At 49.8% G+C, this 23,124-nt stretch overlaps 1 protein-coding gene across 1 annotated transcript in view; it reads left to right on the top strand.

Moving 5' to 3' along the window:
- The first annotated feature begins 13,291 nt into the window (after nt 1-13,291).
- LOC144792081 (putative cation-transporting ATPase 13A4) overlaps nt 13,292-23,124 on the top strand; it is a 319,809-nt gene continuing 309,976 nt past the window's right edge. Inside the window, exon 1 of the mRNA XM_078666932.1 lies at nt 13,292-13,537. Within this exon, the coding sequence (XP_078523058.1) occupies nt 13,406-13,537 (132 nt within the window). The 5' untranslated portion in view covers nt 13,292-13,405. The remainder of the gene's footprint in view (nt 13,538-23,124) is intronic.

Genomic DNA, 23,124 nt, shown 5'->3' on the forward strand with positions numbered 1-23,124 from the left:
ACTACCATATTGGGGCCATTTTAAAACACCATCTTTACGGGTGTATTTTATCCACACTTCATTATATGTGATAGGACCTACGCCATGTTTTACATAGAGCTCATACGTTGGAGTTCCAATTGGAGGAACCGGACACGAATCCTCTAATCGGGAGTCCCTATTATAACCAAGACAAAACAAGTTTCCAAGTCTGCTAAAACCAGGCATCTTCGCTCACTAGTCTAGCTTCAAACTTCAAAGGTTTATCTATTATGATATTTCTCGTGAAAACACGAGTCCTTCGGCTTTGGGGCTTGCAAGTGCCAAATCAAGTCGTATCTCCAGGATACCAAAAACTAAGGACAAACTAAGGACTGGGAGACGCTCCACTTATACTTAACTGAAGTATTTGAAGATCGGTGACGTCGCTAGAAGACTCGTCTATCGTTTCGCTCTACCAAGGATCACTGGGTCCAAAACAAGGCGATAGTCAGGGCAGCAGTCCTTCGTAGCCGTCGGGACGCGGGGAACCTCGCAGCAAAGACCTTCGGAACCACGTCGACATACAGGGGTCGCTGAAGTGGCTGGCCGTCCTCCGGAATTTTCACACGAAGCTCCTCACGAACATCTGGCTTGGACCGTCGCCGCTTGATATCGCCCCGAGTTGGGCGCCAATTGAGGTGCCGGGTTTTTAGGAACCCGGTGGTGCCAGGGAATAACACCCGATGACCTCTGAGTTCTCCCTTGTTCCGGACCACAGAAACAATGAGTCTTCTAGTCGCAGTCAGAGATCAAGTTTTATTGGTAGCTACCAAGTAACACGTGTCCTAGAAGCATGACAAACACGGGTCATGTATTCTCAGGAGACTGTACGTGTTCGTTTTTACAGAACCAGTCTTCTCCTTTTATACAGAAATAATGGCTTCAAGCAAGAATTCTTGAGTTTATGATATGGCTGTAAACATATTTCTGTAATAATACAAAGTGCGGCGTCACGTAAGCAAACCCACATTTTAGATGTCCAGTTTGTGACAGATTACCCAGCAAAATCCGGGACTCCCATCAGATATCGATGAAACACCAATAAAGGAAGGTACCACCCAGTCATAAAACTGGCCATAAAGAAGAAGTATGGGCAGGTGCATGTTTGTAGAAAGCATGTTCTGTATGGGGTGAATGGTTTGTGGAATGTTATGTGTCGATAGTATCGTATTCGGCCACTGGGCGGGGGAGCCGCCCAAACAGGTTTGGCTTAAGGCAATGGAGTCAGTTTGGACAGGTCAGGGGGAAGTCAGGGAAGGTGGACATGTCCTTTTGGATCAAGCTCGACCTTTAATTGACTTAACATGAGGATAAGACGTAAGATGGATGCCGTTCACAAAATGGAGTCTAAGGGATTGGGACGGAAACTACGATTTAGGGGTGTTGGCTACCCTCGATTGTCACGCAAATACATAGGAATGATGTCCTAATCATTATCGGTTCACGGACACTAAATTCGTCATGGTACGTTGATATTTTGTGACACGGGTATTGGACCTCGATATTGGGATAACAATAGGGTCCAGATTTTCAGAACCACAAGGTGATCCTAGAGGTTATGAAGAAACAGAAGACAGATATGACCAAACTGTTACATATCAGGGAACAAAGAGGGGTCTACCGTCTTCGCTCATGGGAAACCGGTCTCAACGATGAGATCCCATGGTTACAAATGGCACGGTAATGTTAAAAAAATATGATATCTATTTACTGGCTGACACAACCCCCGCACCACCTGTCAGGGTGTTCCGGTACACTGTAAAAGACATTTTTTACTATTTTACAGGATGTTACCTTAAGTAATTCCCCCTGGAATTTCACCATTTTATATCATATGGCAGTATAAGTGGCTTAGCAGATAGGTAATACCGATTATGAGCATTCCCTGCAGTTCACAACACCATAATGCTCACTCAGCCATCGAGCATCTTGGACTCTCTGTTCAAATCGGCCTTTTTTTTACATTGCAATTAAGTCGTTAAAACATCTTCCCTCTTACTTTCACATGGAACAAATTGTGATTACCTGAGGTGCCCCTTTGGGCTTTTCACCTTTTTTAACAAAACATATAAAATCTATTTTCCAGTTCACCGAGCGAGTTTTGCTCATGTGACCTGTCGCGGTTCCAGGCAATGGGAGGTCCCGCAAGACAATACGGAACCTCCCCCCTGGAAAAGCCAGGGATCAATTTGTGGGCATGCAGCTATATATGTATTTGTAATGGTGTATGAGGTTTTGTAAAATCCAGTTTATGGATGTAGGAAGCTGGCTCTCTATAGAGTGTATTAAAACAAATTACACTGTGCAGAGGGTCCAGTGGATCTCCAGTTGGTATATGGAGGTAAATTCAGGTAATTCCAGAGCTTGTTTTGTGGTAGCGTGGGTGAGCAATTAGGCTTATCAGAGGGTAGTGCTAAGCATTTGTTGTATTCACAGAATTAATTTGAAACCAATTTTGTAGAATAGTATTGGTTTTTATGTAATTTCTTAAGACCAAAAACCTTGATCTACAGTAAGTACTTAAGATGATATGATTTTCACAGTTCTGAAAATATATCACTTTTGTGTGAAATTATGCACCTCCGAAATGCAAGCAGTAGTCAGACCAAAATTAGGAATGAAAGCTCCTTTGTCCCTACACACAAGGCGGAAGGCCAACCGACCCTCCGACCTTGGTGCTGAATGCAGCTGGCACACCCTGCATGAGATACCAAACCAGCCTCCGACCACTCCCACACCACGAATAGCGGTAATGAAAACCCAATGAGCCCACACACACTTGTCCCAGCATGACCTACACCTGCAAGGGATGGCCTTGAGACATTGGCCAAAAACTACCCATATGTCCAAACGTTGCACACACATACAACTCATTGCCCAGAGCTGCGGCATAACGTCCACTGAACTGCTGCCGGTCTGAGGAGCGCTGGTGCTACAAGACCAACAAACTCAATGGCAGACATTCCTCGGCACATGTACAACCCCTGTCACATGGAACTGTACCGTGCACAAATGCAGCATGGCAGTGTTGCGAATCAGTTACCGTCTGAGTTTCTGTCTTGTCTACATCACCTGCATCCAGCCCTGGTTCCACTGTCAATCATGCACATTCGAGTGGCCCATAGAGGTCTGCCTATCCTGTGCAACGGTAGCTGAATTGGATTATGACCTGACAGTGCGCCCCCAGTTGGCCCACGAACAGGAGTGTCACTGGGATAGCCGTGCATGGGATGCATTGATCTTTGGCGTATGTGATGGCAGTTGCGCATGGGAATTTGCACAACTCCTTGTGTGCAGTGACCACATTGAGTTGCTCCCCTATTGGGCTGTGTTGCGGATTGGGGAAACAGCGTGGTCTGAGCACATCTGCCCTGACCAGTTAATGGATTGGCTTACCCTGGTGTTCCTTGAACCAGACAACGACGTATTATTGAAAGACATTGCCCATGAAGCTGCCTGACATTCATGAACAAGTAACTATGTTCCTGCAGCCACATCGGATTGTCATCCACAGCACAGGTCCCAACACCTTGTTGCATCGTGGAGAATGCTCACATATCCCACCACAACAGAGGACATGTCTGCCTTTGTGTGGACTCTGAATGCATGTGCGTGGAACTACGCGTGTGTACACACACCTCTGCAAGGTGATGCAGTTCCATGGTCGGGGCAGCACAGCATCGTTTGGCAACGTTACCAATTTGGACATACTGCTGGGGGGAGAGCACACACATGGCAATGTAGCACGACATGTGACCTTGTCAGATCCTTTCACCTGATCACTGTCAGCAGAGCAGACAGTCGGTGCAGTCTGGTGGCAGACCCCATGGGCTATAAGTCATGCCCCCTCACAAGGGGCAATGGGCAGACGCCAAACACATGACTCGTCCAGCAAGGCAAGGTGTGCTGAGATCATTGCCATCCTTAATGATTGCTGTTCAACTCTGCCTCCCCATTTCCTGCACCTCGAATGGTTCCCATGCTGCGTGCAAGTGTCTTATGCATGTCCCTGCCTGTTGTGGCTGTTGCCTTGTCTGTTCTGACACGTACATGCCAATAAAGTCTACACAACTTCACTCGTGTCTATCTGTGATGAGTGCCGAATAGATTGACCACTCGTGTGCCACAATGAGCATTGCCCCAACACTGGGAGGGACTGACTGATGCATGTACAATGGGGTTGGGTCCCTTTTGACAGCTCCACCTCTGTTAGTCAGATATTGTTTTGGGATAGTTGCTGGCAGACCAGTGCACTTACGTGAGTATGGTGTCCAACCTCTGACCATGTGGGTTGCTGTTAATGTGCAATGGGGACACAGCTAGTACAAACCTTCACAGTCATCCAATTGGCCATGTGTCTCCGGGATAAACATGCGCATTGATGTCATTCACCAGGGTGTACCTTCTTGTGCAATCATTGCCCCTACATCCGGCCATACTTTCATACATGAGTGAACATAGTCATGACACATCTGTGTGATTTCAAATGGTTTATTCTCATTCTGGTGAATGACGGAGCTGGAGCTGTTCATGGTCATCCAAGACCACATAACATGGAAGCCCAGTGGTGGGCCAACCAGAGTCCTTTGGGGATTGAAAAGTGATTGGGAAGAAGGAGAGTGCAGTCCGCTATTTGCTGTGTAATCGTCAAGCAGTGAAGATGTGGCAGTCCATGTTGGGGTCTGGGTGGATGTCACAGAGTATTCCAGGGGACAGTGGGAGGTGTTGTCCCAGGGCATGCTGCATAGGGCTGAACCAGGCAGGAACAGGCCATCTAGTGGTGATGGATGCTACTATCTCCTTCCTCACACAGTAATTACCATCCACATCTTACTCCTCAGATACTTCTTCTGTGTCCGGTGTGTCTGGTGTGTGTGTGTGGTGGTGTAATGGCTGCATCACTGGGTGCCACTGACATGTCAGGTGCGAAGGTGATGGGGCTGCATCACTGTGTGCCACTGACACATCAAGGGTCGGAGATGTGAGTGTTGAAGTTCCCGCTGCAGTTATCTGGGACTGGCTCAGTGGCACCAATGGCAAGATGATGAACTGGAGGGCATGGAAGATCCCAGCTACATCTCGCTGGTGTTCAGCCGTGGCAAATGCAAAAACAACAGTTGATGGACAGAATGCAGAACAATGTCATACATTCACCCCAGTACAGAGATCTGGGGCAGCCATACTTCCAGCCTGCATCTGCTCCATGGTCTCCATTGTCGTCCGCATCTGTGCCAACTCTGTGCTGTCATCGCTGATGTCTGTCTGACTGGACAGTTCCTGTATCCGATTAATGGCCCCAGTGAGGTCAGCCAAGGATTGTCGGTGAGCATGGTGCGAACAGGGGGTGTCTGTAAGGGACTTACGTGGTCCCTGATGGGAATCAGATACCCACGTATGGCCTCGAGTTTGGCTGCCACAAGCTCAAAACACACCCGCAGCTGATCCGCTAACTCCACCTGGCAACCCAACACGGCGTTGAAATTCCATGTATTGTTCGTGGGGGTCCTGGGAGACAGCCGTGGTTGTGTGTGCTTTCTGCTGTGTGGTCTGTGCAAGTGGTGGGGTCACCTAGAGGCAGCTGTCCTGCCCTGCTCCTGGGGGTGCAAAAACAACAGTTGATGGACAGAATGCAGAACAATGTCTTACATTCACCCCAGTACAGAGATCTGGGCCTAAATCCATCGTTTTTTTGCTCACCACACCACCCCAATTCAGACATGGCCATATGCAAATCAGCCTTGACCCTGTGCCTCATGGGAACAGTCCAGCCCGAACTGCCAAACCATGTCTTTCCTGGACCGGAATCAAGCATCCTAGGATCGGTTTCTGGCTATCAGCCGTCTTCAGCCTGGATAGCTTGACTCCACTGGTGTGGAGAGCACAGGACTCACGTCTGAGCATACCCAGCCCACTCGGGGTGACAAATGCAAAAACAACAGTTGATAGACAGAATGCAGAACAATGTCTTACATTCACACCAGTACAGAGATCCGGGCCTAAATCCATCGTTTTTTTTGCTCACCACACCACCCCAATTCAGGCATGGCCATATCCTCAATTTTACCTTTCTGGTTGTCATCCCTACATATTTTAATTTGCTGGGGCACGTAATCAAGTATATGACTTTGTCAGTATTGCAGTTCGTAAATTTCTTCTGCACCCAGGGTTTTCCGGTGCCAATGTCAATTGTTTTTGATTTCTGCGTTTGGGGACAAGCCCCACAAGAACCACAGGGAAAATGACCTTGTACAGCGGGAAGGTCCCACAGCGTACCTATTGTATGTGCCTTGCTTGTCCTCGGTCTAGTGTGCACAAGCTGGTCACGCAAGTTGGTACTCCTTTTAAAGGAAAAAAGTGGCAGGGGAATCTGCGCATTCCCAATGTTTAGTATTTTCCCATGCTTGCGTACACTCTTTTTTATTTAATTTGACATTGTACTGAAGGTGTTCACAAAGGATAATCTGAACAACCCCCCTTTGGGTTCAGGCGGATCCAGCAGGGCATCTCTGTTGTTGTTAGTGGCCGTTTCACTGAGCGCCGAACCAACCTGGGAGGGTATTTTCTAGCACTTAGTTGGGATGTTAATGTTTTGCCATGCTCCTGAAACCTTTCTTGTGTGGAACAGTTTCAGCGAACCCGCAGAAACCATCCATAAGGCAAATTGTCCTATAGGGACTTGGGATGACAGCTGTCGTAGCTCAATAGGGAGTTTCTTGTCATTGCTTTTCTATATAATTCCGTTTCTAACCGTGTTGGAGTAGCCACACTCAGCAAATCAAGAAACACCAGCTTCTGTTTATTGATCTCCACAGTGAATTTTAGAAAGTAATTCCTGCCATTGAGCCAAGTAAGGAATCCATCAATCGCTTCTATTTCCCCTCGCCAGATGACCAAAATGTCGTCTATATAACGCCTCCAGAGGCGTATCGACTCGCGATAGGGATTCGTAGCTGTTAGCACATGTTCTTGTTCGAACCCATGGACATAAAGGTTCGCCAGGCTGGGAGCAAAAACGCTTCCCATGCTGGTATTGTAGGTCTGGAGATAGACAGTATCTTCAAATTTGAAGAAGTTCTCTTCCATTGCGATCTGGGCACAAGCCATGATGAAATGTGTAGGAGTTATAGAATCCAGATGTCTATCCGCCAGGAGTAACGCGATGGCATCTAATGTCTCATCCTGAGGGATCGAAGTGTAGAGAGATTCTACATCAAAGGATACCAGTACATCAGTTTATCTATTAAAGTCGACTTCAGGTAGTAACCTCAAAACATCTTTCGTATCCTGCAAAAAGGTAGGCATGTCTTTCACCATAGGCCTAAGGAAATGATGTACGAAAGTAGATAAAGGTTCCAGTAGAGATCCAAGCCCAGATATAATAGGGTGTCCAGGTGGAGGCCTCTTATGTCTGTACTGCCAAAAGTACATAGATCTAAGAGGCCTCCACCTGGTGCTGCGTGGGGCAGGTCGAGCAGCAGGACTGCAAGCCTCACTTACATACTCTGGGTACAGTACAGGCCGCAGTGGTGCAAGTGGCCTTCACACACATACACACACATCTCACAGATACAGTACAGGCGGCAGTGGTGCAAGCGGCCTTCACACACATACACACACATCTCACAGATACAGTACAGGCCGCAGTGGTGCAAGTGGCCTTCACACACATCTCACAGATACAGTACAGGCGGCAGTGGTGCAAGCGGCCTTCACACACACACACACATCTCACAGATACAGTACAGGCGGCAGTGGTGCAAGTGGCCTTCACACACATACACACACATCTCACAGATACAGTACAGGCCGCAGTGGTGCAAGTGTCCTTCACACACATACACACACATCTCACAGATACAGTACAGGCAGCAGTGGTGCAAGTGGCCTTCACACACATACACACACATCTCACAGATATAGTACAGGCGGCAGTGGTGCAAGTGGCCTTCACACACATACACACACATCTCACAGATACAGTACAGGCGGCAGTGGTGCAAGCGGCCTTCACACACATACACACACATCTCACAGATACAGTACAGGCGGCAGTGGTGCAAGTGGCCTTCACACACATACACACACATCTCACAGATACAGTACAGGCGGCCGTGGTGCAAGCGGCCTTCACACACATACACACACATCTCACAGATACAGTACAGGCGGCAGTGGTGCAAGCGGCCTTCACACACATACACACACATCTCACAGATACAGTACAGGCGGCAGTGGTGCAAGTGGCCTTCACACACATACACACACATCTCACAGATACAGTACAGGCGGCCGTGGTGCAAGCGGCCTTCACACACATACACACACATCTCACAGATACAGTACAGGCGGCAGTGGTGCAAGCGGCCTTCACACACATACACACACATCTCACAGATACAGTACAGGCGGCAGTGGTGCAAGTGGCCTTCACACACATACACACACATCTCACAGATACAGTACAGGCCGCAGTGGTGCAAGCGGCCTTCACACACATACACACACATCTCACAGATACAGTACAGGCGGCAGTGGTGCAAGTGGCCTTCACACACATACACACACATCTCACAGATACAGTACAGGCGCAGGGGTGCAAGCGGCCTTCACACACATACACACACATCTCACAGATACAGTACAGGCGGCAGTGGTGCAAGCGGCCTTCACACACATACACACACATCTCACAGATACAGTACAGGCGGCAGTGGTGCAAGCGGCCTTCACACACATACCCACACATCTCACAGATACAGTACAGGCGGCAGTGGTGCAAGCGGCCTTCACACACATACACACACATCTCACAGATACAGTACAGGTGGCAGTGGTGCAAGTGGCCTTCACACACATACACACACATCTCACAGATACAGTACAGGCCGCAGTGGTGCAAGTGTCCTTCACACACATACACACACATCTCACAGATATAGTACAGGCGGCAGTGGTGCAAGCGGCCTTCACACACATACACACACATCTCACAGATACAGTACAGGCGGCAGTGGTGCAAGTGTCCTTCACACACATACACACACATCTCACAGATACAGTACAGGCGGCAGTGGTGCACGCGGCCTTCACACACATACACACACATCTCACAGATACAGTACAGGCGGCAGTGGTGCAAGTGGCCTTCACACATATACACACACATCTCACAGATACAGTACAGGCTGCAGTGGTGCAAGTGTCCTTCACACACATACACACACATCTCACAGATACAGTACAGGCGGCAGTGGTGCAAGCGGCCTTCACACACATACACACACATCTCACAGATACAGTACAGGCGGCAGTGGTGCAAGCGGCCTTCACACACATACACACACATCTCAGAGATACAGTACAGGCGGCAGTGGTGCAAGCGGCCTTCACACACATACACACACATCTCACAGATACAGTACAGGCGGCAGTGGTGCAAGCGGCCTTCACACACATACACACACATCTCACAGATACAGTACAGGCGGCAGTGGTGCAAGTGGCCTTCACACACATACACACACATCTCACAGATACAGTACAGGCGGCCGTGGTGCAAGCGGCCTTCACACACATACACACACATCTCACAGATACAGTACAGGCGGCAGTGGTGCAAGCGGCCTTCACACACATACACACACATCTCACAGATACAGTACAGGCGGCAGTGGTGCAAGTGGCCTTCACACACATACACACACATCTCACAGATACAGTACAGGCCGCAGTGGTGCAAGCGGCCTTCACACACATACACACACATCTCACAGATACAGTACAGGCGGCAGTGGTGCAAGTGGCCTTCACACACATACACACACATCTCACAGATACAGTACAGGCGGCAGTGGTGCAAGCGGCCTTCACACACATACACACACATCTCACAGATACAGTACAGGCGGCAGTGGTGCAAGCGGCCTTCACACACATACACACACATCTCACAGATACAGTACAGGCGGCAGTGGTGCAAGCGGCCTTCACACACATACCCACACATCTCACAGATACAGTACAGGCGGCAGTGGTGCAAGCGGCCTTCACACACATACACACACATCTCACAGATACAGTACAGGTGGCAGTGGTGCAAGTGGCCTTCACACACATACACACACATCTCACAGATACAGTACAGGCCGCAGTGGTGCAAGTGTCCTTCACACACATACACACACATCTCACAGATATAGTACAGGCGGCAGTGGTGCAAGCGGCCTTCACACACATACACACACATCTCACAGATACAGTACAGGCGGCAGTGGTGCAAGTGTCCTTCACACACATACACACACATCTCACAGATACAGTACAGGCGGCAGTGGTGCACGCGGCCTTCACACACATACACACACATCTCACAGATACAGTACAGGCGGCAGTGGTGCAAGTGGCCTTCACACATATACACACACATCTCACAGATACAGTACAGGCTGCAGTGGTGCAAGTGTCCTTCACACACATACACACACATCTCACAGATACAGTACAGGCGGCAGTGGTGCAAGCGGCCTTCACACACATACACACACATCTCACAGATACAGTACAGGCGGCAGTGGTGCAAGCGGCCTTCACACACATACACACACATCTCAGAGATACAGTACAGGCGGCAGTGGTGCAAGCGGCCTTCACACACATACACACACATCTCACAGATACAGTACAGGCGGCAGTGGTGCAAGCGGCCTTCACACACATACACACACATCTCACAGATACAGTACAGGCGGCAGTGGTGCAAGCGGCCTTCACACACATACACACACATCTCACAGATACAGTACAGGCCGCAGTGGTGCAAGTGTCCTTCACACACATACACACACATCTCACAGATACAGTACAGGCGGCAGTGGTGCAAGCGGCCTTCACACACATACACACACATCTCACAGATACAGTACAGGCGGCAGTGGTGCAAGTGTCCTTCACACACATACACACACATCTCACAGATACAGTACAGGCGGCAGTGGTGCAAGCGACCTTCACACACATACACACACATCTCACAGATACAGTACAGGCGGCAGTGGTGCAAGTGGCCTTCACACACATACACACACATCTCACAGATACAGTACAGGCGGCAGTGGTGCAAGCGGCCTTCACACACATACACACACATCTCACAGATACAGTACAGGCCGCAGTGGTGCAAGCGGCCTTCACACACATACACACACATCTCACAGATACAGTACAGGCCGCAGTGGGGCAAGTGTCCTTCACACACATACACACACATCTCACAGATACAGTACAGATTGTAGTGCTGCATTGTTTAGAACACAGAGTACACCGCCAGCTTTACACACACAGATAAACGCAAACATGTACACACTCGCATGCATGCTCACGTTTACAGAAGCACACACATGTAAAAAAGCATCAATAAAGAAAAATCCAATATTCTTCTTTTTGCACTACCATACATAAGCCCTAAACACCATTGCTCAACAGCTCTGTTGGTGGCTCTGGGCAGAGGCGCAACTAGAGCCAAATTAGAGGGGGGGGGGGGCTAAGAACATTTTTTTTGGGGGGGGGGGCTGAAACTTTAGGCAATAGGCAGAGTGGAGCTGCAGGGCCCTAAGAAGGGGTGAAACAACAGCAAGGCCTCATTAACATGCAAATGGTCTTTTAAAGACCTGTGAAGTGCTCGGGTGCAGCTGTGTGTGTGCCAGGAAGCTGTCTCACCCGGGCTGACACACACCGCAGGGGGGGCTGAAGCCCTTGGAGACCAATGGGCGTTGCTCGCCTGGCTCTGGGTACCTTGGGTTCAGGACTTGGAGGGGGCTGGGGGGGGGGGGCAGGAGTAAAAGGGTTAACATCATTGTGTGCAGCGCCCTTTGTCAACAGGTTTATCTGCAGTGACCCGGGGCCCCGGTGCACACAAAGCAGAGGGCGGAGCGAAGGAAACACAAGGCTGAGGGCTGATCACCTGCTGATAATCAGCGCCTTTAGCTGCAAATGAACCACAGCCCGAGGCAGAGGCGCCACAGGAGACACATGTCTGGGAAGGGGGTCCCTAAGACAAAAATCCGAGTGGGCGGAATCTTTAAGCAATCGTCAGAGTGGAGCTGCAGGGCTCTAAGAAGGTGACACAACAACAATGACTCATTAATATGCAGAGGGGGGGGAGGGGGAGCTGAAGCCCTTTGACCCAATGGGCGTTGCAGGCCAGGGGTTTGTCCAGTTCAGCTTTGTCCTGCCCTTGTTGTGGCAGGGAGAGGCTTTCACTAGTGTCCAGAGTGCCTTGACGAGGGTGAAACCTGACTCCAGTCATTAGCACCCCCTGCCCCACGTCATCAACACTCCCTACCCCCAGCCCTGGCACACGTCATCAACACCCCCTGCCCCCAGCCCTAGCACACGTCATTAGCACCCCCTGCCCCAGCCCTGGCACACGTCATCAACACCCCCTGCCCCCAGCCCTGGCACACGTCATTAGCACCCCCTGCCCCCAGCCCTGGCACACGTCATCAACACCCCCTGCCCCCAGCCCTGGCACACGTCACGAAGGCACGCGGGTCAGCTGATCAGTGGATACAAACCAAGACACAATCCCAGAATGCACCAGTTTGTGAAACATTTGCCCAGGGCTCCAGATGTGACACTGACTGGGTCGCAGCCTGGGCACTAATTCTACCCAGAATGCACCAGCGCCCGGGGGCAGCTCACGTGCACCAGAGCGGCCTCCTTCTCATTGGAGGATGAACGCCTGGCTCAGCCCCCCTTCCCCCAGTGTGCACTTAAGAGTGAAAGTGCAAACACTTCTACTCCGGGGGTGCGAGACCGGAGCTGCCTGGAGTATTATTCGTTCTCCTGGTTAAGGGGTGCACCGCACAGGCACGCACGGGACCCCCTCCACAGGCACGGACAGGGGTCTCTACAGGCACGGACAGGGCTCTCTACAGGCACGCCCGGGGGCGCCCTCTAGAGGCACGCACGGGGCCCCCTCCACAGGCACGCATGGGGCTCTCTCTACAGGCCCGCACGGGGATTTCTACAGGCACGACCGGGCTCTCTACAGGCACGCACAGGGCTCTCTCTCTGCAGGCACGCACAGGGCTCTCCACAGGCACGACCGGGCTCTCCACAGGCACGCACAGGGCTCTCTCTACAGGCACGCACAGGGGTCTCTCTCTGCAGGCACGCACAGGGGTCTCTCTACAGGCACGCACAGGGCTCTCTACAGGCACGCACAGGGCTCCATCCGCAGTTACGAACGGGCCCCCTCCACTGGCGCACTGAGGGCCCCTGCCTGACGCACACAGGCAGCGGAGGGGCCAGGACGTGCCTGTAGTCAGGAAGGCGTGAGCTCGTCAAATGAAAAAGAAAGAGCCAGGATTGTGGATCCACAAACATGAACCACCGAGGAAGCAACGAAAAGACGCGTCTCCTGAGCCCGGGAGAGGGCAGCTGCACCCCCGGGATAGAGAGGAACCCCGAAAATCACCGCCATGCCCTGCTCAACCAAGGGGAGGAGAACGAGATGGTAAGAGCCGAGTCTGGGCGCTGTGTTACCCTCTCTGCGGAGTCTAGGCGCTGTGTTACCCTCTCTGCGGAGTCTAGGCGCTGTGTCACCCTCTCTTCCGGAGTCTAGGCGCTGTGTCACCCTCTCTGGGGAGTCTAGGCGCTGTGTCACCCTCTCTGCGGAGTCTACGCGCTGTGTCACCCTCTCTGCGGAGTCTAGGTGCTGTGTCACCCAGCTCTCTGCCTCTCTGCGGAGTCTAGGCGCTGTGTCACCCTCTCTTCCGGAGTCTAGGCGCTGTGTCACCCTCTCTGCGGAGTCTAGGCGCTGTGTCACCCTCTCTGCCGGAGTCTAGGCGCTGTGTCACCCTCTCTGCGGAGTCTAGGCGCTGTTTCACCCTCTCTATGGAGTCTAGGCGTTGTGTCACCCTCTCTGCCGGAGTCTAGGCGCTGTGTCACCCTCTCTGCGGAGTCTAGGCGCTGTGTCACCCTCTCTGCGGAGTCTAGGCGCTGTGTCACCCTCTCTGCTGAAGTCTAGGTGCTGTTTCACCCTCTCTATGGAGTCTAGGCGCTGTGTCACCCTCTCTGCTGAAGTCTAGGTGCTGTTTCACCCTCTCTATGGAGTCTAGGCGCTGTGTCACCCTCTCTGCGGAGTCTAGGCGCTGTGTCACCCTCTCTGCCTCTCTCGGCGCCGGAGTCTATGTGCTGTGGGATCCTCTCTGCGGAGTCTAGGCGCTGTGTCACCCTCTCTGCTGAGTCTAGGCGCTGTGTCACCCTCTCTGCGGAGTCTAGGCGCTGTGTCACCCTCTCTGCGGAGTCTAGGCGCTGTGTCACCCTCTCTGCGGAGTCTAGGCGCTGTGTCACCCTCTCTGCCTCTCTTGGGGCCGGAGTCTAGGCGCTGTGTCACCCTCTCTGCGGAGTCTAGGCGCTGTGTCACCCTCTCTGCGGAGTCTAGGCGCTGTGTCACCCTCTCTGCCGGAGTCTAGACGCTGTGTCACCCTCTCTGCTGGAGTCTAGACGCTGTGTCACCCTCTCTGCTGGAGTCTAGGCGCTGTGTCACCCTCTCTGCTGGAGTCTAGGCGCTGTGTCACCCTCTCTGCGGAGTCTAGGCGCTGTGTCACCCTCTCTGCCGGAGTCTAGGCGCTGTGTCACCCTCTCTGCCAGAGTCTAGGCGCTGTGTCACCCTCTCTGCCTCTCTAGGCTCTGTGTCACCCTCTCTTTATTTTATTTTATTTAATGCATTTTTATGAAGCTCAGACTTTACCCGAAGGTGTCAGAGCGCTGTACAATAGAATCAGTTACGTTACATGAGAGAAATTTTTACAAAATAGAACGTACAAAAATAGCAGAACATAGAATCAAACACAGCAGGCAAGAGGAACACAATATTAAACACAGAAAGCACAGATTGTACAGGCATATATATGACAAATTTACAATGACTAAAGCACTTCCTGGCGGGGTCTGAGAAGGAGGGAATTAGTTCTGAAAGTGTCTTTGGAATAGAAGAGATTTGAGGTCCGCTTTGAAGATCTGGATGGAGGTGATGGCACGGAGCGAAGGAGGAAGCGAGTTCCAGATTCTCACCTCATTACCTGAGAACGATTGTGCCATCAATTTTTCCCTTTCGAAGGAGGGGGGGCTCAAAAAGGAACTTTTCCGTATTCCGAGACGGTCTTGAGCCTCCAGACAATTTCAGTTTATTCGTCAGATAGCGAGGGGAGGAAGACAAGAGTGCAAAGCTTTGTGGGTGATGTACGCCGTTTTGTAGATAGCTCTAGCCTCGATGGGAAGCCATCGGAGAGAAGACAGGATAGGAGTGATGTGGTCACTTCGTTTGGACCCTGAAATGAAGCGAGCTGCGGAGTGGAGGACGAATTTGAGGGGGGAGAGGTGGGATTTGGGAAGGCCAGTCAGAAGAGAATTACAATAATCCAGTCTAGAGAGAACTAGCGATTGGACCAAGGTTTTTAGGTCATTCTCCGGGAAGAACCGACAAATCCCCCATAAAAGTGCGCTCTTGACCATGGAATTGATGTGTGAGATTAGGTTGAGTCTTTTGTCAAGTATGACACCTAAGGATTTAGCGCAATTCACAATGATGGGTTTACTGTTGAGTAGATTCAAATGATCCACCCAGGATTGAAAAGGAAGCGGGGAGTGAGAGCTAGATAAGAGGAGGAATTCCGTTTTGGAGGGATTGAGAATGAGTTGGTGAACTAGCATCCAGATGTGAATAGCGTTGAGAGTAGAGTTGAGTAGTGAGAGATCATGAGGGGAAGACACCTTGAGGTAGATTTGGGTGTCATCCGCAGAGAGATGGTAGAGGATTCCAGATTTGCTTAGAAGGTTCCCTAATGGTTGCAGATAGAGCTTGAACAGAGTGGGAGCAAGGATAGAACCTTGAGGGACGCCCTGACCAACCACCAGTGGAGACGAGAGACTGTTCGCAATCTTGATCATTTGGGATCTGTCCGAGAGGAAAGAGGCAAATCATTTGAGTACTGTGCCTTCCACGCCCATCCTCTGTTGAAGAATGTTCAGGAGGGTGTTGTGATCTACAGTGTCAAAAGCTGCAGAGAGGTCAAGAAGAATCTGAAGGCGCTATTCCCCCGAATCGAGAATATGCAGCGCATCATCGATCACTTGCAGCAGGGTTGTTTCAGTGCCGCAGTTTTGAATAAAGCCCGACTGGAACATGTCGAGGAGATTATTGCGTTTCCAATGCTTGTTTCATTTGCGCATCTACAATTATTAATTAGCAAGTGTTACTTTGAAACCGGCGCCACTGGGGACAAGGCAGACAGAGCCATTCTTATGGGGGTACCCCCTCCCTTCCCCCTTAGCAGCGTGTGCATCCGCCTACTCCAGCTCTTTCCTCTCTGCTTGAAACAGACAACAGGTGCCAGTGGGCAACAGCATAGACTGAGACACCCTGCTTGACGATGACCGACCCGATGCGCCAGCAGAGCACAAGCTAGAAAGAGACATCCGCCTTTATTGATGTCCCTAATTCACGCTTTACTCAAGACATTTTGAACCAGCAAAAACATGTACTTTTTAGGTCTCGCAGTAGCCAATGCGCTTGTGCATTGCTTCTGCGAGAAATTATGTAGGGGCTCCAGGAAAGCCTAACAAGAGGGCTTTGGAATGCGGATTATGGCCAGTGCATGTGAGGCATTCAAGCGCGAAGCTGGCACCTGGACTGCTTTCGCCAGCACGCGCTCTGCCTCCCTTCCTGCTCCCCCTCTTACTTTCGTTATCGCTCACACCCCATATGCTCGTTCCCTCCCACCCTTCCTTTGATGCCAGAGGGCTTTGGAATGCGGATTATGGGCAGTGCATGTGCCTCACCATTTGCTCCCCCGCCCCCACCACACTTCAAAGGCTGCCGCTCCCCCACCCCCCGTCAGACTTAAAAGGAATGCACTCCCCGCCATCTTGTTCTTTTAGCCCTACACTCGCCATGCATTAGCTCAAGCTCACCAGTGGGCCTTTTCCCCTCACTAAAAGCTCCTCTCCTCACGTCTCTTTCTCGCTCTCGCACCCACGCTCTTTCTGTTACTCCTTGCTCTCTTTATCTCCATTCCTCCCTTGTAGTTCTCTCTCATTCTTGTGCTCTCCCTCAATCTCCCCGTAACATCCCTCTCGCTAACCTACTTTCCCTTTCAATGCTGAATATTGAAAAATATAAGCAGTCGCCAGGTGTTTTTAACTCATTTTTTTTCACTTTCTACGTGCGCACCACTCGTGTTATATATTTTCTCCTCCTACCCCTCTCTCTACATCTCTTTCTCGCTCTCGCACCCACGCTCTTTCTGTTACTCCTTGCTCTCCCTCCAACTACACCCTCCAACTCCACCCTCCACTCCACCCTCCAATTCCACCATCTAACTCCACCCTTCAACTCCACCCTCCACCCTCCAACTCCAACTCCACTCTCCAACTCCACCCTCCAAATCCACCCTCCACTCCACCCTCCAACTCCACCATCTAACTCCACCCTTCAACTCCACCCTTCAACTCCAAATCCACCCTCCAACTCCACCCTCCAACTCCACCCTCCAACTCCACCCTCCAACTTCAACTCCACCCTCCAACTCCACCCTCCAACTACAACTCCACCCTCCAACTCCACCTTCCAACCTTCCAACTCCACCCTCCAACTCCACACTCCAACTCCTCCCTCCAACTCCTCCCTCCAACTCCAACTCCACCCTCCAACTCCACCCTCCAACTCCACCCTCCAACTCCACCCTCCAACTCCACCCTCCAACTCCACCTCCACCCTCCACCTCCACCCTCCAACTCCACCCTCCAACTCCACCCTCCACCTCCAACTCCAACTCCACCCTCCAACACTCAGGAACATCACCACATCACTCAGTGGCACCACCACATCGCTCAGGGGCACCACTCAGGGGCACCACCAAATTACTCAGGGACACCACCACATCACTCGGGGACACCACCACATCACTCGGGGACACCACCACATCACTCGGGGATACCACCACATCACTCGGGAACAACACCACATCACTCAGGGACACTCAGGGAAGTTCTTCTTTTAGAAAGCTCATTAGGAAATCGGTTGGATTCCTGGCCATATATTTCCGTGGGCACCTTAAAATCCTTGGCTACCTCTATTAAATCAGGCTCTCCGTGTGATCCCCTCCCTATTAACATTCTGTGCCAACTGGATGACGGTGCTTTAGGAACTATTGCCGAGACACTCAATGCTTCCATCCGTCTGGCAACTGTCCCGGCGTCCTGGAAGCACGCTATGGTCAGCCCTCTGTTGAAGAAGCCATCTGCTGATCCAGAGGTCCTTGCAAACTATCGTCCAATATCTTTGCTGCCGGCCTTCTCAAAAATCTTGGAGAAGCACATCCATGGCGTGCTTTCATCGTACACGGAGAACAACAACTTGCTCCATTATTCCCAGTCAGGGTTCAGGGCAGGCCATTCCACCGAATCTGCCCTCCTGGGAGTCACGGAGAAAATCAGGGGACTTTTGGACGACGGACAAACGGTGGCTCTCGTCCTGCTTGATCTGAGCGCGGCTTTCGACACCATCTCGCACAACAGACTGCTTGCCAGGCTGAGTGGGGATGGTGTCGGAGGGACCGCATTGGACTGGATTAGATCCTATTTGAGCAACCGGACGTTTCAGATCTCGTCCTCATACGCCCAGTCGGACATCTTTCTGTCACCCCATGGCGTCCCCCAGGGCTCAATTTTAAGTCCGTTATTTTTCAACCTATATCTCCGCCCCCTCGCTGATCTAGCAGAGCGGGTAGGTCTTGAACTTATGACCTACGCGGACGACTCGCAGATTATTTTTTCCCTTACCAACTCAGAGTCTTCATCCCCCTCAGTTCTGAAACTTGGTCTTCAGGAGGTCTTCAGCTGGATGTCAACAAACCAGCTGAAGCTTAACGGGGAGAAGACGGAGATTCTTCTCCTGGGAAAAAATCGTGATCTGTGGCAGGATAGGCATTGGCCGCCTTCTTTGGGCGCTTTCCCTAGCCCGGCTACCCAGGTTAGAAACTTAGGGGTGTGTATCGATGATTCTTTATCGATGAAACAGCAGGCTAATAAAGTGGCTGGTACTTGTTTCACGATCATTAAATGGCTGCGGAAGATTATCTGGATGCTGCCTGTGGATACCCAGAAGACCGTAGTCAATGCGCTAATAACATCTAGGCTTGACTACGGTAACATTCTATATCTGGGCTCCAATTTAGCCGTAACCAGGCGGCTACAACTGGTCCAGAACTCCGCAGCCAGGCTGTTGTGTAAGATTCCTAGGACAGCAAGGATCTCGAAGCACCTTAGAGACCTACACTGGTTGAAAGTTGAGAACCGAGACCTACATGTTCAAGATCAGAGCAGGAACCGCACCACGGTATCTGCAGAAATTGGTTAGGCCCCATGCTCCTGTACGGAATCTCCGTTCTTCAAATGGAGCAACTTTCATGGTTCCCAGATTCAAACTGGCCCGAATGGGAGGTAAATCCTTTTCCCACTTGGGACCAGTTCTTTGGAACTCCCTCCCTTTAGCCTTGCGCAAAGAGGAGAACTTCGTCAGTTTTAAGAAACAAGTTAAAACCTGGCTGTTTAATAAATAATTGTTTAATAAATGGTTGTTGATCTGTTGACAGCAGTTGCTCTCTGTTTTTTGCTCTCTTAGCCACGGCGCCGGGAAACCCTTTGTGGGTATCTGTGCGCATTACAAATGCAAAAAATAAATAATAAATAATAATAAGGGACACCACCATATCACTCAGGGGCACTACCACATCACTCAGGGGCACCACCACGTCACTCAGGGACACCACCACATCACTCTGGGAACACCACCACATCACTCTGGGAACACCACCACATCACTCTGGGAACACCACCACATCACTCGTGAACACCACCACATCACTCGGGACACCACCACATCACTCGGGGACACCACCACATCACTCGGGTACACCACCACATCACTGAGGGGCACCACTCAGGGGCACCACCACATCACTCAGGGACACCACCACATCACTCAGGGGCACCACCACATCACTCAGGGGCACCCCTCAAGGACACCACCACATCACTCGGGGACACCACCACATCACTCGGGGACACCACCACATCACTCTGGGACACCCCCACATCACTCTGGGGACACCACCACATCACTCTGGGAACATCATACTCAGCAATAGCTTATAATCTCTCTGCTTCTCTATCTCTTCCTTCTCTAATTCTCGTTATACTGAAATAACTCTACTCTTATACTATTTTGGAGGCGCTCTCTCTCTCACCCCTTTATCTGCGTTGCTTTCAAAAATAAAAACATACTTCTATTCCACTTCTTGCTGTCTCTGTATCACGCGCCACATTTTGAGATATGGCATCATTTTAATTCTAACTTTCCACTATCCTCTTTCAGTACATTATTTTTCAGTCTGTACATTCTTCCTCACATAACACTAACGCTTTACACACACTTCTGTGACTGAGACGCAGGTATTTTGCACAGAGGCAAACAATATAAGGTATGCCCACTGGGTGAACATGCATTCACTTTTTCAAACTAACTGCAGGATCCATGTAAACAGAATGACATTAATACAGTATAAAACATCTAGACTCCAGCCCTGCTTGCAAGCGTTTCTTTCACAACTAATGTCATAGCACATTTTTGATGTTTACTCTCTAGTAGTGTAGTGTAGTTCCTATATTCCCAATAGGCTCTGCACATTGGAATAATACATTCTATAGATTTGACATAGGACTTCGGTCGACTAGGGCTCTATCGAATATATTAGACTTAATTGTGAGTGCCAGCTAGCTCAGAGGTCACTAGAAACTTTCTCAAATAAACAAGATGGGATTAGTTTCAGACAACCGCATAAACATGACAACTTTGTTTCCCAAGAATAAGAAATGTATCTCTAGAGTTGCGGAGACAATAGATAGTTATTTCACTCACTCAATCGTGCATGCTTCGTTTCACCAGAGGTGCAGAGAAATAGAGAGACGGGCGTTTTCAATAAAAGTATTTATTGAACAGTCTTCTTTCTCATGCAGAGGAAATGAACTGCTACAATCGTAATACTGGTTGCAAAGTACAATGCTTACAGTACCAAGAGTATTATAAAATAATACTGTAAAAGCATGATACGGTTTCTAAGCCATAAGATACATAGAATACATACATTAATAAATAAAGACTAAAAGTACTCAACGGGTGCTTCTAAAATACGCCTACCCCAGTGTACCTAATCTAGGTCTGCTACAAGGGAAGGAGTAAGTGAGGTGTAGCTTAGTTTCAGTATTCTTTTGCCAAGAACCTATCCAAGATTTCTCTAAGGGTCTAATCAGCTCCGTACCTTGGTTTTAGAATGAAGGAGGTCTGGTATCTCTCTCTCAGGACTCGATTTCCCAACAACCTGCAAGGGTTGCTTGGAAACACTGGAGCTGGATTTCTCGGCAAGAGAAAAGACAGCGTCTCTATCAGTGCGTCTGCTGGAGGGTCAGCTTCCTTCGGCACTTGCTTTGTCGAGCTGTGTTGTGTAGGTAGATAGTCGAACTGCTCCAAACCACCGTGTGTTTGACTGAGCAATTGTGGGCATATTTATACCTTGAAGGTGCCTAGTTTGATGTAAGGATGGACATAATGTCATCAAAGACTCAGTTCTTTGAAAACTCCATGAGTTCTTGAATAAATCAACATTCAAGCAAGGGGAAGTCCCTGTCTGCTGAAGGCGGGTTTTTCCAAGAATTCGTTGTGGATTTTCAGAACTAGTGGAAGTAGCCATGCCATATTTGGACTGCATAGGCTAAGTCTAAATATGGTTATGAGTTCTATGCCTATATAAGGATAGGGTGATTTATACCTATATATGGGCATGAATCGGGAAAAGTACACTAGGGTCCCAAATTCATATACAATACCCACTCCACTTTATTATGTCCTTGCGACTTGCAGATCATACGTTTCTCTGGACGAGGTCAGTGGCACCGTTTTTTGCAAAAGAATGGCTTTCATTCGGCTTAAAGTATCAATTCGTATAGAAGAGATATTCCGTGAAGGCCATAGCGGCGACTCCCCGTCTGTCTTGCTTTCCGGAAACAATCATTGCATACAACAAGTGACCCTGGCTGACACACTAACTAGATAGGCTATACCTGGTATCATTCCACAACAGCTGTGATCACTCAACATTATGTAGCTACCATTGGATAGCTGCCTAAAAACTGGGTATATCGCTGCTGCTGGAGAACCGTGCAGGTGGCAAGAAAGGTTATTTGAAGAACCCTCGAGGGCTCCGTGTAAATTAATACCATGACATAAAAGTGTACCGCTTAGCGAGTTCTTACAATTTTTTCCACTAAGAACTACCTCCTTTCACCCACTCCAACATTTGTGTGTGTATGGTAAATTCCAGGTCGACTTACTGTACTCTTTACCCAACCTTTTATACAGGCCCGCTTGTATGTGCCTTAAGCAATACTGAAACTGGAAAATCGTCACTGGTATCGTGATGGTGCCATGTATTATCCATTCCACGACTGGCTTCTCAGAAACAGTTAATGGTAATCTTTCCAGTTTTTCTATGCTCAGCACCGTATAGTCTGCTCCTCTTTGTGCCAAAGAGATTTGTTTATCTGTAAGGTTAAACATAGAAAACAACGACGTGGTGTTGATTAGACGCCATGGCACGTAGCCTGAACGGAGATGTTGTAATGTCCAGCCTAGCAGCATTATAGAACGCAATTGAGACTGACCATGTTGTAACATTAGCAAGTCCGGCTCTATTGTGTCAATGGAAGAGGATACAATGCTGTCCAAAGAATAGATTCTGGAGGACACAGTCATTAACCCATTGTCCACTACAGAGAGAGCTTTCTCTAAATGAATACAATCAATTTCTCGTATTCTTTCTGCAGTTTCCATTTGCGTGATTTTCCATGCTTCATTGTAAGCAGAGTATATACCGGTGTATATGAAACGTTTTTGACTTGGTTTACGAGATCCAAGTAAGAAATCTCGTAAATCAATGCCTTCTTTAAGTAAAGTTAAGTGTTGTTTAATTTCTGGAAGTGTGG

The sequence above is a fragment of the Lissotriton helveticus genome, chromosome 11 (assembly GCF_964261635.1).
Source record: "Lissotriton helveticus chromosome 11, aLisHel1.1, whole genome shotgun sequence".
Classification (NCBI taxonomy): domain Eukaryota; kingdom Metazoa; phylum Chordata; class Amphibia; order Caudata; family Salamandridae; genus Lissotriton; species Lissotriton helveticus.